Below are 18,203 nucleotides of genomic sequence, written 5' to 3'. Positions count from 1 at the left end.
GTTATCCCATGATTTCATCACTCTTTTATTTGACATGGATGCCATATGTAGGTAGAAACCTGCTACTTCAAGACTATAATTCTTAATGGAGCAGCAAGAACAGCAAAGAAGGGGAAAAATAAAAGGAGATAGAAGCAAAAACTGTAAAAGAAACATGGAATGCAGTGCAGTGTATGTTTAAAAGCAAAAGTAAAGACCTACAAATAGAAATGGGAGAAACTCACTATACAATTGGAGTAAAATATCCCTACATTATATACAATAACAGTTAATATACAACATTCCATTTTCCTTCCAATCACTTGCTGAGAGTCCCTTGGTGTCCTGCAGAGGGAAGATTATGTTTTCAACACCATACCTGCTCTCATTTAACACAGAGATAATTGTATCTCTGATTCCTGATGTGCAAGGCTGCTTTCATGCATTGGAAAGCCGCTATTTAACACAGGGAAGACAGCAAAACCAGATGAGGTGCCTTTGACAATTCCTCTATACAACTCTCAGTGATTCTGTACAAAATGTGGAAGTATTTATGATTTTTCTAGGAAGAACAAAAAGGAAATTTTCCCACTGACTTTATAAAGTGGTGATGGAAAATTTTATCAGTCTGTCTACAACCCATCAAATTACCCTGACTCACATGTTCATCATTGGATTAAACAAATTAAAGCAAAAAAAAAATAATGTGACTATTCCCTGATCTGGTCAGTTCAGATAACTGACATTTTGTCAATATGGTGAATCATTAGTGAAAACCTGCTGAGGAGAGAAGCTCAATAATCCTTTCTTCCAGGCCATAGAGAGCAATGTAGATTAATTATTAAACCCAAAGTATTTCTGGCAACCTAATTTCACAGAGGTGATCAGTATTGCTTCAGAGTGGGACCTTGTACCATTCACCCAGTTGCTTGTCAGGGACAAATGAATAACCTTCTTCACAGAATGTGCAAACTCAAAGAACGCATTCAGTAATGTCTTTCGATGTTTTCATTTTCACAGCATCCTGTTACATATTGCTGCTAAACCTCCCATTTAAATGTAAAGGAAAAAGTGCAGGATGCTCTAGAAATGATCTTAAAATGTCTAAAACACATTTGAATGTATATTACTAAACGTACTGTTTGAGTATGCACGTTCTTGGCGATGAATGTTATTCCTTTGCCCCTAACCAGTAACTTGGTAAATGGTACCAGGTCCCACTGTGAAGCTTCACAGTGCCACCATATTAGCATAACGTGTATCTACCGTGGCTCAATTTGTAGCATTCTAATTTCTGAGTCACAAGGTTTTGGGTTCAATTCCCACTCAAGGGCTTAAGGATAACAAACAAAGCTGAAACTCTAGTGTAGGACTGAGGTGTCTGGGGGGGCTGCTATGTAGTAGGCGCTGCCCTTTGGATGAGATTTTAAGCTGAGGATCCATCTGGCCCCTTGGGTGGATGTAGAAGATCCAATGTCACTACTTTGAAGAAGAGCAGGGATGTTATTCTTGGCATCGTGGCCAATGTTTATCCCTCAGTCATTATAAGAGTATTGTTTGTGAGAGTTTTGCTGTGCACATATTGGCTGCTGCATGTCCTACATTACAACTGGTGAATACACTTCAAAAGTATTTTACTTGCTGTAAGGTACATGAAAAGCGCTATGTAAATGCAAGTCATTCTTTCTTTGATGTAAATTATGTCTTAAGTAGAGAACTATCTCTGAAACAAGGTGGAGCAAGACTCTTTCCTGATAACAGGCCAGACCCTGACTCATGTTGCATTTAGATGTTCCGTGAGTAACTTCATATTTGCAATACAACAATAATACAAGTGAAGTGAACTTTTAGCGACCTTTGCCTTTAATAACAATTTCTGTTTAAAGTTAGATACTTTAGAGAGGCAGGATGGGTTTTAAATCTGAGGTACTGAGTTTCTGAGTGCTTTCTGTGCTTTCAGAGACAGACGACAAAAAGAAAAGGTCATTTTTGTATAAGAAGGTGGAAGATGGTCAGTGAAAGTGTTATGTTCTGTCTCCTTATGACTGGTCATAGGTTAAAGGGTTGGGAGTGTTTGTCATCTGTCAGAAGCCATGCAACAAATGCCAGCCTTGTCTGAGATGCCCATATCCAATGAAAGAATGAAAATGAAAATGCAGAAGGATCTAAAGAATTAGGAATAAGCAAAGACATCTCCAAATAGGGAAAACTCTAATCATGGGGTAAAAAATGGCTGACATATTTCTATCAAAAAACAGGACTAGAAGTTGTGTTGATCCAACTAATAACAGCAAGTATCCCTCAATAGTGAGAGTTGGCAATGAAGCATTTACACATAAAATAGATTTTGCAACCTAGATAACGCTAGACTTTAACCAGACACAGTACCACTGGGATAAGTCAACATGAATTGTTGACAAGAATGATTTGTTCAATAAAGAAATAGTTTGACATATATACCAGCTAACGCATTGAACATTCCATCACAAGCACTTCTGCTCAAATACTAGATTTTCAGAAGGTATCTCTTCTTGCAAATCATGAAGAATATTATTTGTGATGAATTCTTGTGAATGATAGAGGGAATTTAAAAAGTTATTTTGATTATATTTTCAGCAAGATGGTTAAAAGCTTAAACTGATGTTGTGGTGAGTCAGGAAGCTTGATCTGATCTTAAAATTCTTTCTTGGTGTTACTTCATCACCAATTTACATTGAGGAATTCCAATAGTCTAACTCGATTATACCCACCACATGATGTTGTGCCATCATTGGTAAGGCTCAAAACCATTCTACATGCACATATTTTGAATCATGAATGACTTGCTACCAGTCAGCATAACAAACATCACAATCCCATTCTAGTCTTGTTTATATTCCAGTTCCATGGAGCTTACCCTATGCTAGACGGAACTTACTCTCTTCGGGTATTCAGAGTTCATGGCAATTTGTGTCGTGTGCTGCTCCTAAACGCAGAATGTGAACAGCAGAACATGGTTGAAATCATGACTACTTTGTTGTCTGCATGAATGCAAGAAACGTCTTTGCACTAGTCTTCTGAGTGTTGTTGTGATACTTAACAACTGAGTCAGTAACAACGAGGAAGCTTTCATCTCAACATTAATTATAAAACAGTTAATAACAGCAGAAATCAGAGTGTAAAAACCAGCAAAGTGTTATTTTTGAAAACCACCTATGGTGCTAGTATCAGGCGACCTGATTTCTTGCTAAGGACCTCAATCACAGAATTAAATTAATTTACAGCACGAAAGGAGGTATTTGGCCCATCATGTCTGCACTGGTCTTTCAGGAGCCATTAAACCTAATCCCACTTTCCAGTTTTTGATCTATATTTATCACTTTAAATGCATAAATAATGATGTTTCTTCAGCAACTGAAATACGGCTGATCCTATAGCCGGATAATCTTGGTTATGCCAGAAGAGTGATCCAAGTGAGGTTACAACAGAACATCTGAGGGCCTCATAGCTCAGAAATTATTATCATAACTGGAGGGTGGTTCCTGTAATAATGAAAGGAAGAAAGGGATGCTGTTGAAGGTGAGCAGCACAGTCGGGATATCTTACAGTTTAGAAGATAACCCTGGAGAAGCTATCTTGTCATGCCAGCACTGAATCAGCAGGGTCTCACTGAGAATTGCCCGCTTGAGGAGATTCTAAACAGCTTAATCTGCGACATTAAAGATAACAACAAGTCACAGTTCTATTGTGACTGGTACATTCCTGACCATCACAGGCCAGTTACAAAGACACGCAGAACTGTGTACAACCATAACATATTTTAACTTGTTGTAATTTCATTACTTTTTAACATTGAGGTACATCCATTACAGCTGATGTGAAGCCATCTACTGACTTCCCCAGGGTTTAACCTCTAACAGACCACACCCATGTGTTCATGTTAGGACCAATGGTGAACAGGCACAGGAAAGAATGTTACCTGCCTTGTTGTACTATACTCACAGAGAGGTTCTCCATGTCAGATGGTTATACTTATCCTGACATCCACCCCACTCCTCTCCCTGGTGATCTCTGGATCTCAGGATCCTCTGGTTACTATTCTTCAGCTTCACAGGTTCGCAGTTCCATGCTTGTTTCCACACCACACTCTGCATCCCAGTGTAAAGAGCCATGGAAATAGGCTGGGCCAGGGCAATTGTGAGACTCTCCTTTCCATTCAGGTTTAGTGTTCCCTTCAGCATCCTACATCATTCAGACACCCTTCAAGGGCCCCCAAGTGGAAAATCTTCCCTGGTGTGTGCAGTCATGTCAAACTCGCAATAATATCCTCTTCAAAATATTCCCTGCTCTTACTTACAGCATAAGATAAGACCTCTGAGATGGGTACTCACTACCACTGAGTTTTCTAACCCAGCATACACTGATGACAAGCTTCAGACTGAGTTGTGCAGGCAGTCAATCGTAAACCCGAAAGTTGTGGCTCCTCAGGTCAAAGACTATGTAAGGAAACATGGCCTTACTCCAATTACAAACCTGCATCAGTTTCAGACATAACTATCAATAATGAAGCTAATTGTATTTTTAAAAAAAGGACCCACAGGCCATCAATCATTTAGGATGTTTGTTTTAAATGAAAATTCCAAACACATTGACCAGTCTGTGAGATAACTCACTCCTCTCCTGCATTTCATGGACACCAGTGGCAGTCAGCTGACACAAACAAGAACATCTACATTCTGCTCGCAAAAAAAAAACCCTGAACTACCCGTTGCCTGCCACTTTAACGCACCACCCTGCTCCCTGACCAACGTGTCTGTCTCCGTTTGCTGCAGTGTTCCAGCGAAGCTCAATGCAAGCTAAAAGAACAACACCTCATTTTCCATTTGGGGACCCTACAGCCCTCCGGACTCAATACTGAGTTCAATAATTTTAGGGCCTAAACTCTCCCATGTCCCAGCTCCCCACCCCACACACCAGGCCTCGTTACCACATAGCCGCCATTACACTCTACCTGTTATTAGTCACTAATAGTCTTCATTAACAACTATTCACCTTCCCAGCCTAATTGTTATCAACTCTTTGTCTGTCCAACTGCTCTTCTCTCTCTTTAGGCTCTATCCTATCGTTTACTCCCGACCCCATCCCTCTCCCCTTTTATCTGCATATAAAGTGACATTTTCCCAGCCACCATCAGTTCTGAGGAAGGGTCACCGGACCCGAAACGTTAACTCTGTTTTTTCCTTCACAGATGCTGCCAGACCTGCTGAGCTTTTCCAGCAACTTTGTTTCTGTTCCTCATGTACAGCATCCGCAGTTCTTTCGGTTTTTATTTTGTGTTGACACAAACAAAAGCTTGTTTTGAGGTGTGTACATAGGTCAGAATGTAATGTATATTTTTCACAGTTTGAAAGATTAGTAGAGAGTAACTGGCTGTAATGTGGTCTTACTAGCAAGTTAAGAACACAAGCCAAGCCATTGAAGGGTGAAATCAGGACTGAAACTTCATTTTACACAAAGGATGGTAAAAATCTGGAACTCAGAATTGTGTTGTCTAATTTAAACACAGCTTGGCAGTGAAGGTTCCCTAGCGCATCCTCCATGGCAATGCCCCAACAGCCAAGGTTCACCAGTCAACTAATTAGCATCTTCTACTTGTGTAGAATATATTGTTGTCCCCTTGAAAATTTGATATTCTTGTGATTTCTTGAAGAAAGTGCAGAAGATCAGCTTCATCTAAAAGTAAATATTAGAATTTATTGCTTAGAATTGATATCCTACAGGAAATAGCTACAAGATTCAATAGATCAATTTGTCACCAAATACTGTAACAAATGCAACAAATGTGATTTCTCAGGGACTGAGCTGTCGGATAAATAATGAATTTGGTAACTGCCTCAAAACCTATCAAAGATTTCCAAAAAGAATTTTTTCTTGGAAAAAAATAAATGCCACATTATTGACTCACTTTTCGCTGATGGCTGAAAATGCAGTCATTGTAGCTGGACAACAGCACCTGCAAGTGCTAGGTGCAGCCAGCAACATTAACACGATAACCAGGACACAAAGTGAGCAAGCTACAAGGTACATGCAGTCTAATATACCTATCATGAAGCTCTCCTATATCCTAATATCTGACAAGGTGTGCAGCACGAAAGAATACTGGGCCCACTTATGCAAGAAATTTGGTCAGCCAGAGGCCAGAAAAGGACAGAAACAAACAGCAAACAGCCACAGCAGTACGGCAACAGCAGCAAGAAGAGTGTCAGAGATCTGATAAAAGTAAGCTGATACACAACGTTTACTGCAAAACATACGTAAGACAAGACCCAGAGTGAATGATTCCCAAACAGAGGATGAAAAGGCTCTTCACATTGAGAATATAACACACTGTATGGACAAAAACAGTCAGCTAGAAGCCTTTACCACAATTAACGTCATATCTGAAGAAAGCTGGCAAACACACATCCAAATCGAAGACTGACATCGGCTAGGTCAAGTGCACTACCACTCTGAATTCGAAGAACACGTACCAAGAGTGCAGAACTCAATGATACCACTGACAACTGCCAAATTAGGACAGCACGGTGGCTCAGTGGTTAGCACTGCTGCCTCACCCTTGGGTGTCTTTGCAGAGTTTGCACATTCTCCCCATGTCTGCGTGGGTTTCCTCCAGGTGCTCCGGTTTTTTTCCCACAGTCCAAAGAAGTGCAGGTTAGGTGGATTGGTCTTGCTAAATTGCCTGCAGTGTTCAAGGATGTGTAGGTTAGGTGGGTTAGCCATGGGAAATGCAGGGTTACAGGGATAGGGTAGGGGGTTAAGTTTGGGTGGGATCCTCTTCGGAGGATCAGTGTGGACTCGATGGCCTGCTTCCACACTGCAACAGAATGACCAACAACTGAAGGCATTATGGAAAGTTATCACACAAGACTGGTCTGATGCTGTAAAATTGTTGCCAGATGCTTTTGGCCTGACACAGATGAGCTCACTATCCCCAGAGGCGATAACTTCAAAGAGAAACAAGCACAGTACTTCTGCCTGAGGTTCTCTGTCAGGACAAAAGCATCTGGCAACAATTTTTACAGTGTCAAGCCAGTCTTCAGTGTTAACTTTCCACAAAGCCTTCAGTTGTGGGTCATTTTGATTGTATTTATAAAAGTATCTATATAAATGTATTACACCAAGGACATCTGAGCAGAGTGGACAAGAGGCCTGGCATATGATTTGGTTTATCGGCCAGCGATCAACGGAGACATCAAAAAGTTAATGCGAGTGAATGAGGCATGCCACAGTAACAGAGAGAACCTCTAAATCCTCATGAGATTCCATTAGACCCTTCGTCTAAAATCACCACTGATCTATTTATTGTAAATAAGAACATAAGAAATAGGAGCAGGAGTAGACCATCTGGCCCATCGAGTCTGCTCCGCCATTCAATAAGATCATGGGGTCAGGTCCACTTGCTCACCTACTTACCATAACCCTTAATTCTTTTACTGTTCAAAAATTTATCTTTGCTTTAAAAACATTCAATGAAGTAGCCTCAACTGCTTCACTGGGCAGTGAATGCCACAGATTCACAACCTTTCAGATGAAGTAATTCCTTCTCAACTCACTCCTAAACTCGCTCCCTCTTATTTTGAGGCTATGCCCCCAAATTCTAGTTTCACCGGTCAGTGGAACCAACCTTCCAGTTTCTATCTTATCTATTTCCTTCATAAGGTCCCTCTCATTCTTCCAAATTCCAATGAGTATAGTCCCAGTCAACACTCTCAACTCCAGAATCAACCTAGTGAACTTCCTCTGCATCTCCTCTCGTGCCAGTACATTCTTCTTCAAATAAGGAGACCAAAACTGTACACAGTACTTCAAGTGTGGCCTCACCAGCACCCTACACAGCTGCAGCAAACCTCCCTGTTTTTAAACTCCATCCCTCTAGCAGTGAAGGACAATATTCCAATTGCCTTCTTAATTACCCGCTGCATCTGCAAGCCAACTTTTTGTGATTCATACACAAGGACACCCAGGTCCCTCTGCACATGCTGGGATTTTTCACCATTTAAATAATAGTCCATTTTGCTTTTATTCCTACCAAAATGGATGACTTCCCATTTAACAACATTCTACTCCATCTGCCTGACCCTTGCCCACTCATTTAACCTATCTTTATCCCTCTGCAGACTTTCAGTATCCTCTGCACACTATTGTTCATCTTAGTTTCACCTGCAAACTTTGACACACCACACTTCGTCCCCAACCCTAAATCATTTATGTAAATTGTAAACAATTACAGTTCCAACACAGATCCCTGAGGCACACCCCTAGCCAACCAGAAAAGCACTCATTTATCCCCACTCTTTGTTTTCTGTTACTTAACTAATCTTCTATCCATGTTAATATATTCCCATAATGCCTTGCCCTTTCATCTTATACGGCAGCCTTTCGTGCAGCACCTTGTCAAATGCTTTCTGGAAATCCAGATACACCACATCCAGCAGCTCCCTGTTGTCCACCTCAAAGAATGCCAGTAAATTAGATAAACATGACCTGCTTGTCATGAACCCATGCTGCATCCACACAATAGGGCAATTTCTATCTAGAAATCTATTTATTTCTAAATGGAAATGACTTTATCTTAGTCACTGATTATTTCTCCAAATCTCCAATTTTTAGACAGGTCAAGTGTTCTTCAAATGCATCTGTTGCAGACACATTACATTGATTGCTATATTCAGTCTGCTTGGTGCACTAGAAGATATTATTTCTGATAGTAGCCACAGTATTCAGGCAGACTTTTATGCAACTTGTATGCTAAATGGGGTATCAAATATGTGATACCTTCCGCACATTACTCCAGATCAAAGAGCCTCACTAAATGAATGGTTTGTGCCATTAAATCACTTATCCTGAAATGCAGAACAATGAAACAAAATTTTCATGTTGCATTGCTAAACCTCAGGGTACACCTCTGGATGTGCAGTTACTATCACCAGCAGCGAACACGTTTTGAAGGCAAGTGAAAATGATCTTGCCAAGCTACCACCTATCCAAATTTTCCAAAATGAAGGACATAATTCTCAACAAACATGGAAGGATGAAGATGGTGCATGATGTAACTACCTCAGAACAACAGGTCAGAGTCACATACCCTGCAATAGGAACCAAGCTACTAGCAGAGGTAAGAGCATCATTAAAAGAGATGCAGATGCCAGTCATGGGAAACAATATTTCAATGATACACACTGGACACAAAAGAACATATTTAGATGATGGTGGTGTGATGGAACATCAGGACAACTGTCAACCCTTTGACAACACTTCAGTGAATCAAGAATAACTGGGGGTGAAATCCACATCCCCCAAAGGTAGCACCATAGAAGACTGAAAGATTAGATACATGGCTCCTTAGACTTCTGTACTTTCTATGTTACAACATTTACATTTATTTTTGTACATTTTATAACACACATCTCTGTATAATTTTACTAGTTTCCAATGTTCATATGCTTTCACTGTTAGGGTATGATATTTATCTTTGGGAAAAAGCGGTGTTGGGTTATTGTTTAAAGAACAGTATTCCTCTCAGAGCCCTATATGCAGATGCAGCACCCAGATTAAGAAGTGTCAAGAGATTATTCTGTTCTGTGTGTATTAATTTTAATTATAAATAAATCCATGAAACATCTTCAAGTCTTCAAATCAACAGAATCCATGTGGTTCATTTGAGTTACATAAAGAGAGCACAAACACTGTCCTGACACGATTAGAAAAGGAACAGTTTTAGTTAAATATTTCAACAAGTTAAGAAATATTTTTAGGTAATAATGTTTCAAACCAAGAAAGTATTTGGGAGAGAGAGATATAGAGATAATGAACGCATAGATGAACCTTTGCGAAGTATCTGTGACTTCAACAATAATGTGATAGGACTCTGCTAGAAATTTAGAACTTAGCAGCTCAGAGGATGAAGCCTAATCATCTTGTACAGACTGTCAACAAATATACTTGAGAAGTAACCTAGAAGTCTTGTCTAGAACTTTTATGAAGAACTGAAGAACCTGCACTAAAACAACCCGCACCAGCAAGCCTTATAGTCCAGTGCCTCACATAATAGCTATGAATGATGGTGGCTGTATGGCAGACTTGTAATGCAATAAATTATATGAACCTACACATGAAATGTTTACTGATGTTTGTTGTACATATACCAAATATCCACACATTTCATTTAGGTAAATTTGTATGCAGATAAATATCTATGCATGAGAAATGTGCAATACTGTAACAAGTACTGTGACAAATATGTTACACATAGCTTAAATTTTCACACAAAGTAGGTGATAAAGCACATTTTTTGGTTCAGCAAGCAAATATTACAATACATACCCTTTCCGACAATATTATAATATGTAATTAAACACAATTTCCCTATTCTGCACCCTACTCTCACTAAAATTGATTTATTGGGCAGAATCTTATTGATGTGGGTTATCAGAGAATCATGCGAGAAGTCCAGTAAGGACTTTCTCAACATCAGGAAGAACAAATTGCATTTTCCAACAGAGTTCCAAATGTCGAGACAAGATTCTCACCAAGGAGAGGCGAGAATCCTATTAATGAGGATTATTGCTTGTTACCACTCTCACTAACCGAAAATCTTTTCTCATTAATATGCAGCTTCCTCTCATACCATGAGACAAATAGAAACGAAATACCAAAAATCCCTGACATGAAAGTCAGAGCAGATATCCGGTGACTCTCACTAGCCACTTTCTCCTCCGAATGCTACCTTGGACCCCAGTACTCTTGTTCCTGAGTAAACTCCAAACACACCCCTTATCCACGAATGCTGTCTCATACCAGTCTCTCCATATCATTTGGGCACATCTTTAAATCATGTGTACAAGACTTCTGCACTTTGGAGCGTTCCAGCAACTATCATTGAAAGGTTGTTGCAAGGACACTTTGCACACAGGTACTGACACCTAGATCTCGGTTCGGATCAGGTTGCATCACAGGGATGCTCGCTTGCTCTCTTAGTGCTCGCTCACTTGCCACCTACCTGCATGCTCATGGTATCCCTTCTCTTATCTTGCCATGCCATGCCTTTGACATATTTGCACCTCAGCCAGAGTCCCTCAGCACTACTGTATTGACTTGTTGTTCAGCACAGACACAGAGCCAGACAGCTTGTCATGCTTTTTAATAGTGACCAGATGCTTGATATGCTTAATGTATGACACAGTGCTACATCAATCTCACACCTACAGCCTACGTACCATACACACTGCATGTGATTCAACCAAATGACCATGTCTGAAAGTCTGTGGGGAGTAGTTATCAGTTGAGTCAAAGGGTGGGGGGGCTGCAGTCAATCGAGGTGAGCTGATTCAGTCCATCAAGGACAGAGTCCATACACTGTCCAAGGGCTTAAGCATGGTCGATGGTCCACAGAGAGTAGTCACAGTCAGGGGATGTGGGGCTGGATACGGAAGTGTTCAATATACATGGAGCAATTCCCCAATACTGTTATGTGTTTGCCACACGATGGTGGAACAACTTTTCAAAGTAAGTGTCTTCCTCAAAGTGCTGTGACAGTTTAATCCATAGCCATTCCTTTCGGGACAATCCATGTCTCATTGTGTGGAGGAGTGTGTACAGCCAACATCTATATGGGATGTGAGCACCGACTCTCATCATATCTAAGGACATGTTCTGTTACTTATGTCCCTAACACAGATCCATTGCAAGCATGACTGATGGATCCAACCAAAGTTGTTGTCACAGTGGCTGACTTGTGAAGCAGACAGAGGGAAATGGAGGAAACGCAGATGTGTCAGCGAATTCCAGAGTAGCAGCTACTTGGCTTGGAAGCACTTGAAGAGGTCTCAGATGCAGGCCCCTCAGAGACATAGGAGGACCAGTCTTTTGTCCTCAAAACCATTTGGTTTGGATGAGCAAGGTGTGGTGTCAAAGCGAGTTCCATATGTCCCAGGACACCTGGACTGAACTGTGCCAAGGGCTGGATTGTGGTAAATGGGAGTGAGTGGCCGTGCTTGCCGGAAACCTTGAAAAAGACTGCTGGTTGAAATTATATGCACTGGCTCCTCCTCAGGGAGCATCTATGTGAAATCCCTCACTCATCTCTCACAAATGCAGAAGACAGTAACTGATGCCATTTGTGCCAGCTCACACTGGTTCATACTGCTCCCCCATGATGAGATCAGTGCTGCACCCTTATCATTTGACAGCATTGCCAGCTTCCTTCAGGTGCATGGTGCCATAAACTGCACACACATCACAGTGAGAGGCCCATACCACAACACAGTAAAGTTCATCAACAGGAAGGGATTCCAATTCCATCGATGTGCCAGTCATCTGTGATCACCAGATCCATTTCTTGGAGGCTTGTGCCCAATATCCCAGCAGCTGCCATGACTCTTATATTCATGGGAACTCCTGTACTTCTGTTGCATTTGAGGGGCAGAGACCTTGCAAAGCAGGTTACTGAAGGATAAGGGCTGCCCACTGCAACATTGGCTATTAGCACTGTTGCACAACCCCGGGCTGAGGCTGAGTGCAGATATAATGTTATCCATTCTTTGACCAGGGCTGTGGTGGCGCAGACAATAGGCCACCTGAGGATATGTTTCTGCTGCTTGGTGGGGCCTTGCAGTATACTCTGGATGAATGTGCAATATCAGCCATGCTCTGCACATCTGGGACAGGCAACAAGGGGATGTGATGGATGCTGAGGAACTGACAGAGGTAGATGAGGACAATGGGAAGGAGGAAGCTCACCTTGAGCATGCCTGAGCTCATGTGCATTGAGTGCTACAAGCCAGGGAAGATCTGACTGACAGCAGGCAATGAGCTGGGGGCAGCCAACAGTTCTAGACTGTAAGATGCACATGTGAGGAGGTGGTATCTTAGTGGTAATGTCACAGTGCCAGCAATCCAGAACTCCAGACCAATGCTCTGAGGTCATGGGTTTGCGTCCCACCATGGCAGATGGTGAAATTTGAATAAAAAAAATCTGGAATAAATAGTAGCCTAATGCTAATTGACTTTAGCATATCAATTAAAGGGCCATATCAGTTGTAATTAAAACCTATCTGGTTCACTAATGCCCATTAGGGAAGGAAATCTGCCATTCTTACCTACATGTGACTCCAATGACTCTAGCCTGTGATGCCTACATTCCCATGAACGAATAAAACAAAAGCTTTGCTGGTCAACAGTGCAAGTAAATGAGTCTAGGCCCGAAACGTTAGCCTTCCTGCTCCTCTGATGCTGCTTGGCCTGCTGTGTTCATCCAGCTCTACACCTTGTTATCTCTTAATGCAAGTAAATAGTTGGCATTCTGGGAGAGGAATGCAACTTTGTTTTTTTTTTCCCCTGTTTCCTCTTTGTAGTTTTTAATTAAACCACAATCTTTGGATTTGTTTGCAGGAATGGCTCATTGCGCAACAACATGACGCTGGGCGACAGTATGCATTAGGGGATAGGCTGGGGCTACTTTCCATGGAGCATTGGAGGCTGAGGGGTGACCCTAGGGGTTTGTAAAATCATGACGGGCATGGATAGGGTGTATAGCCAAGATCTTTTCCCCCAGGTGTGGGCATTTCCAAAACTAGAGGGCATAGCTTTAAAATTTAAAATGGACCTAAGGGCAATTTTTTCATGCAGAGGGTGGTGCTTGTATGGAACAAGCTGCCTGAAGAAGTGGTGGAGGCTAGTACAATTATAAAAGACATCTGGATGGATGTATGAATAGGAGGAGTTGAGAGGGATATGGGCCAAAAGCTAGCAAATGGGACTAGATTAATTTAGGATATCTGGTTGGCATGGACGAGTTGGACCAAAGGTTCTGTTTCTGTGCTGTACAGCTCTATGACTCCAAGTAATGACTTTGATAGGGCGTCAGTATGGGTTGTGACTAAGAGCAGGTAAGCTCGGTAGCCTGGTAGTTAACAGTGATTAGGGTAAGTAAGTGGTTTGTATGTGTATGAAAGCATTAGCCGTGCCACCTATACATCACGACAAATGTGTGTTTGTGGCTGCTGTGCAATTATATTGACAGTGAAGGGCAATTTCAATTGCCAATGCTTGCCGGGTTTAAGGCCAGTGTTTCGAAATGGCACTGGCACCAAGGGATGCCAGTCTATTCTAGGTTCTTCTGCCCACAGCGAGTAGGAGAATGCAGCAAGTATCTGAAATTAGGGGTGGGATAGATAGTTAGTGAGGCGGGTTTGTGTCTATAACTCAAGAAAACCTGCTAGGCCTCGTGAAGAGAAACGCTCAAAGAAACAACAATAATAACAGTTAAGTCGAAAGATCGTCAGCTCCCTGTGTGCGAAAACCCCTCAGGGAGTTGTTGGCTCTGTCCTTACTAAGATTAGTTATGAAATATATAGGTAATGTTAGAATATGGCACAGATAATCTTTGTACTGAGTAAATATCCAACTTAATCTACTTAGGAAGTGAAGTTGGTCCTGTGTGAAATGCAAATAGTAAGGGTTTCAGCCTGAAACTAAGACCCATCTGCTCCTCGGATGCTGACTGACCTGCTGTGCTTTTCCAGCCTCACACTTATAGACACTTAAAAAGCTAATAGTTGGTGAACTTGCATTGGGAATTCAAACTCCCTGTGTCTGTGAACTCACCCGAGTAACGTGCGATCTGTGGGTTAAATCTGCTCTTTAACTTCCAGCCGCAGTCGTTAATAGAAACAATGCGAGAATGTTTGCAGTCAACTGTAAAAAAAAATGGCTGCCCCACCAAATTGGAACCAAAGCCATCAAAAAACCCGTTGCTCGAGCCCATTGTACTAGGACTAATTCTTGCTGCTCGGCTCGTGCCCAATCGTTCAATGAAATTCTAATCTTGCCAATCCCATCGCAGCCCGCCAAAAACCCGTCCCGCCATTTTCTCCTGGCTTCAGTTGACGGTTTAGAGCAGTTTGAATTTGGTCGGCTCGCATTTCGCTGGAAGCAAGGTCATATGATGGTGAGTGTTGATTATACTTTGAACTTGGCTGCTCAGTTACCCGCCTGGTGTTTATGTTCCAATGCGTTTTAAATTTTTTAAAGTATTGTTACTTTTTTTTTCTTTTTACCGCCCAAAGCGACTGTCCTGCACGAATAAGTAACAAGAGTAGGCCACTCGGCCCTCCAGCCTGCTTTACTATTCAATAAAATCACAGCTGATCTGATTTTAACCTAAAGTTCGCATTCCTGCATACTTCTAATAACTTTGATCCACTTGGTAATTAGAATCTATCTACCTCTGCCTTAAAAATAACTAAAAATTCTGCATCCTCTTCTTTTTGAGGAAGGGAATTCCAAAGACTCACAACACTCAGAGAAAAAAATGCTTCCTCATTTCTGCCATACATGGGTAATCCCTTATTTTTAAACTATGATCCTAGTTTTAGATTCTCCCACACGGGAAAACAGCCTTTCGACATCCACCCAGTTAAGTTCCCTCATGATTTTGTATTTCAATTAAGTCGCCTCTTGCTCTTCTAAATTCCAGAGGATACAGATCTAGGCTGTCTAGCCTTTCCTTATGAGGCAATCCACTCATTCAAAGTAATGTTTAGCAAACCTTCTCTGAATTGTTTCCAATGCATTAATATTATTCTGTAGGTACTGAAATACCTCCACAGAGGCTGGAATCCTGTCACCAAGTCACCCTTTATTTACACATGCATAGCACTTGACACTGGTCTGGCTTTCTCAGAGTGTACAAAACTGCTTACACTCCTGTTTATATCTGTCATCCAGGGCTCCCTGATTGGGGCTGTTATCTGGTCCAATCAGAGAACTCATATTCTGTGAGGTCCCACTGGCTAGCCTCATTGCAATCACTACAGGTACAGTGACCAGAATTGTATTAGTACTGCAGATGCAGTTTGACCAATGCCCTGTATAACTGAAGCATGAACTCAATTGCATTCAATTCCTCTCACAATAACCAGAACATTCTATTAGCTTTTCTGATTACTTGCTGTATCTGCATACTAACCTTCTGCAGTTCATGCACTAGGTCATCCAGGTATCCACATTCAGGAGCTCTGTATTCTCTCACCATTTAGCTAGTATGTTTCTTTATTCTTTCTGGCAAAATGAACAATTTCACACTTTCCTACATTGTACTCCATTTGCCAGATCTTTGCCCTCTCACTTAACATAGTGTACTCGTGTTTGCACAAGACCTGATGAGTGGGAAAGAAATGAAACAGATGGACAACTTTTTATATCAAGGCAGAAGTGTTTTCTGAAAATGGGAAAAGTAGTGATGATATCTTTGGTTATATATCAGCCACTACTAATTCTGTTTCTGCACCATTAAACAATACAATCAGTACATTTGCAACACACGTTGCAAATGTCGCGAATTTAACTGTCTCCTTTATATTGTGCTGAAACTCCATTAAATATCTTATGGTAAAATGCCTTTCAAGACCCATTATCAGAAACAATGGTCTGCCTGAGCTAAAAAATATAAGGAATGCTTCAGTTATCATGCTACAGAAAACCAATATCTGTGTCCCCCACTAAGACCAGATGGCACAATTAGAAAATGCATGCAGCAACTGCAGTGGTCTCTGATAACTTCCTAGTTGTGTTTCACAGAAATTCCACCCAGGGAATAAATTATGTGGTATTCGCTTTGCAATGCAGTTACTCCATAACTATTTGCAATTGCCCAAATTACTGTATTAACGCTAGCTTCCAGCATCTGCAGTCCTTACTGTCTCCAAATTACTCTGAGTAGAAACATGGTTTGGTGCCCTTACCTTTTCCTGTGGCTCTGACACTTTCAGCATTAAGGGTGCCATGAATGAAGAAGAGAAGTAATACTTTTGCCCAGTTGTTCATGTTCAGCGTTTAAGGCCTTTTCCCTTTTACAGACTGCGAGTTACACCCGTTTAACTAGCTGCAAGAGAAAAAAAATTGGCAAATCAACCCCACTTACTTTACCGGGTAATAAAACCTGGCTGCTGTTATATTAAAACAGTCTGCTATTTTGCCCAAAGCTTTGTCAGTGGTGATAGCCCGAAGCTAAGGGATGCCAGTGATATGGGATGTAGGTTAATTTTTTTTTATATACCTAAAGGTCGTGAACAAACTGTTCAGGTGACTGTGACTCGCTCGGGTTCAAGTAGGAACATATTGCGAAAAGATTGCAAAAGCTATCGAGTGCTGGAACACGGCAAGAGCTTGATCCCAGCTTTCAAAAATAAAAACTATCAGAACCATTTTGCTGATGGGAAAAAAATGATTGATCTGAAATTGTTTGGAATGGCAGAGTTGGTATGGCACAAAAGGAGGCCATTTGGCCCATCGGGCCTGCACCAATTCTATTCCCTAGTCCCAATCTCCTGCCTCTCCCTCATTTCCCTGCACACAATTTCTTTCCAAATAATCATCCAATGTCACTTTGAACGCCTCAATTGAACTTGGCTCCACTACATTTCCACATGGTACATTTCATACCCTAATACCTCACCGTGTGGAAAAGTTTTCTCTTCTTTCTCCCTTGTTTCATTTGCACATCACCTGAAATATATGCCATCTTGTTCTTCCTTCTTTTATGAGCATGAACAGTTTCACCCTATCTACTGTATCCAGGTTTCTCATGGTTTTGAAAACCTTGATCAAGTCACCTGTCAGCCTTCTTTTCTCCAAGAAGAACAGTCCTAACTTCTTCATTCTATTCTAATAACTGAAGTTTCTGATTCCTGGAACCATTCTTGTAAATTTCTTCTGCATTCAGTCCAATGCATTCACATCTTTCCTATAATGTGGCCTCCACAACTGTACACAATTCTCCAGTTCCAGCAAGTGTCATGTACAAGTTCAATATCATCTCCATGCTCTTGTACTCTCTGTCCCTATTAATAAACCCTTCACCTCCCAGTTGAAGACTTTTTGACAGTCCCAAACCTTTCCTTCCCATCTTCACTTCCTCATCAATGATCAATGTTGTGGATCCCCTGTGGCACCTGATCTCTCCCAATTGCTAATCTTAATTCCCACCCACTGGTAGTAACATCATTCCTGCCAGTTTTAGACAGGAATCACAGTTGCAAAATGTTAATAATGCCAGGGAGGTTTGGCAGATGGTTTACCCTGGTTTGCCGCACTCCTGAATCCCGTCTGTTATCAACTTCTTGTAGTCAATAATTGCATTCCAATAACATCACCAACAGAATGGGACAGATGGAACTTTGGAGACT

At 41.3% G+C, this 18,203-nt stretch overlaps 1 protein-coding gene across 1 annotated transcript in view; it reads right to left on the bottom strand.

Annotated features, from left to right (window-relative positions):
- Positions 1-16,846, bottom strand: part of lipca (lipase, hepatic a) — a 74,379-nt gene extending 57,533 nt beyond the window's left edge. Inside the window, exon 1 of the mRNA XM_048615925.1 lies at positions 16,761-16,846. Coding sequence (XP_048471882.1) covers positions 16,761-16,842 — 82 coding nt within the window. The 5' untranslated portion in view covers positions 16,843-16,846. The remainder of the gene's footprint in view (positions 1-16,760) is intronic.
- Between the last annotated feature and the right edge of the window lie 1,357 nt (positions 16,847-18,203).

This window comes from Rhincodon typus, chromosome 33 (assembly GCF_021869965.1).
Source record: "Rhincodon typus isolate 14 chromosome 33, sRhiTyp1.1, whole genome shotgun sequence".
NCBI lineage: Eukaryota > Metazoa > Chordata > Chondrichthyes > Orectolobiformes > Rhincodontidae > Rhincodon > Rhincodon typus.
The sequence above is the reverse complement of the archived record's forward strand: the minus strand, read 5'-3'. Positions and strand labels throughout refer to the sequence as shown.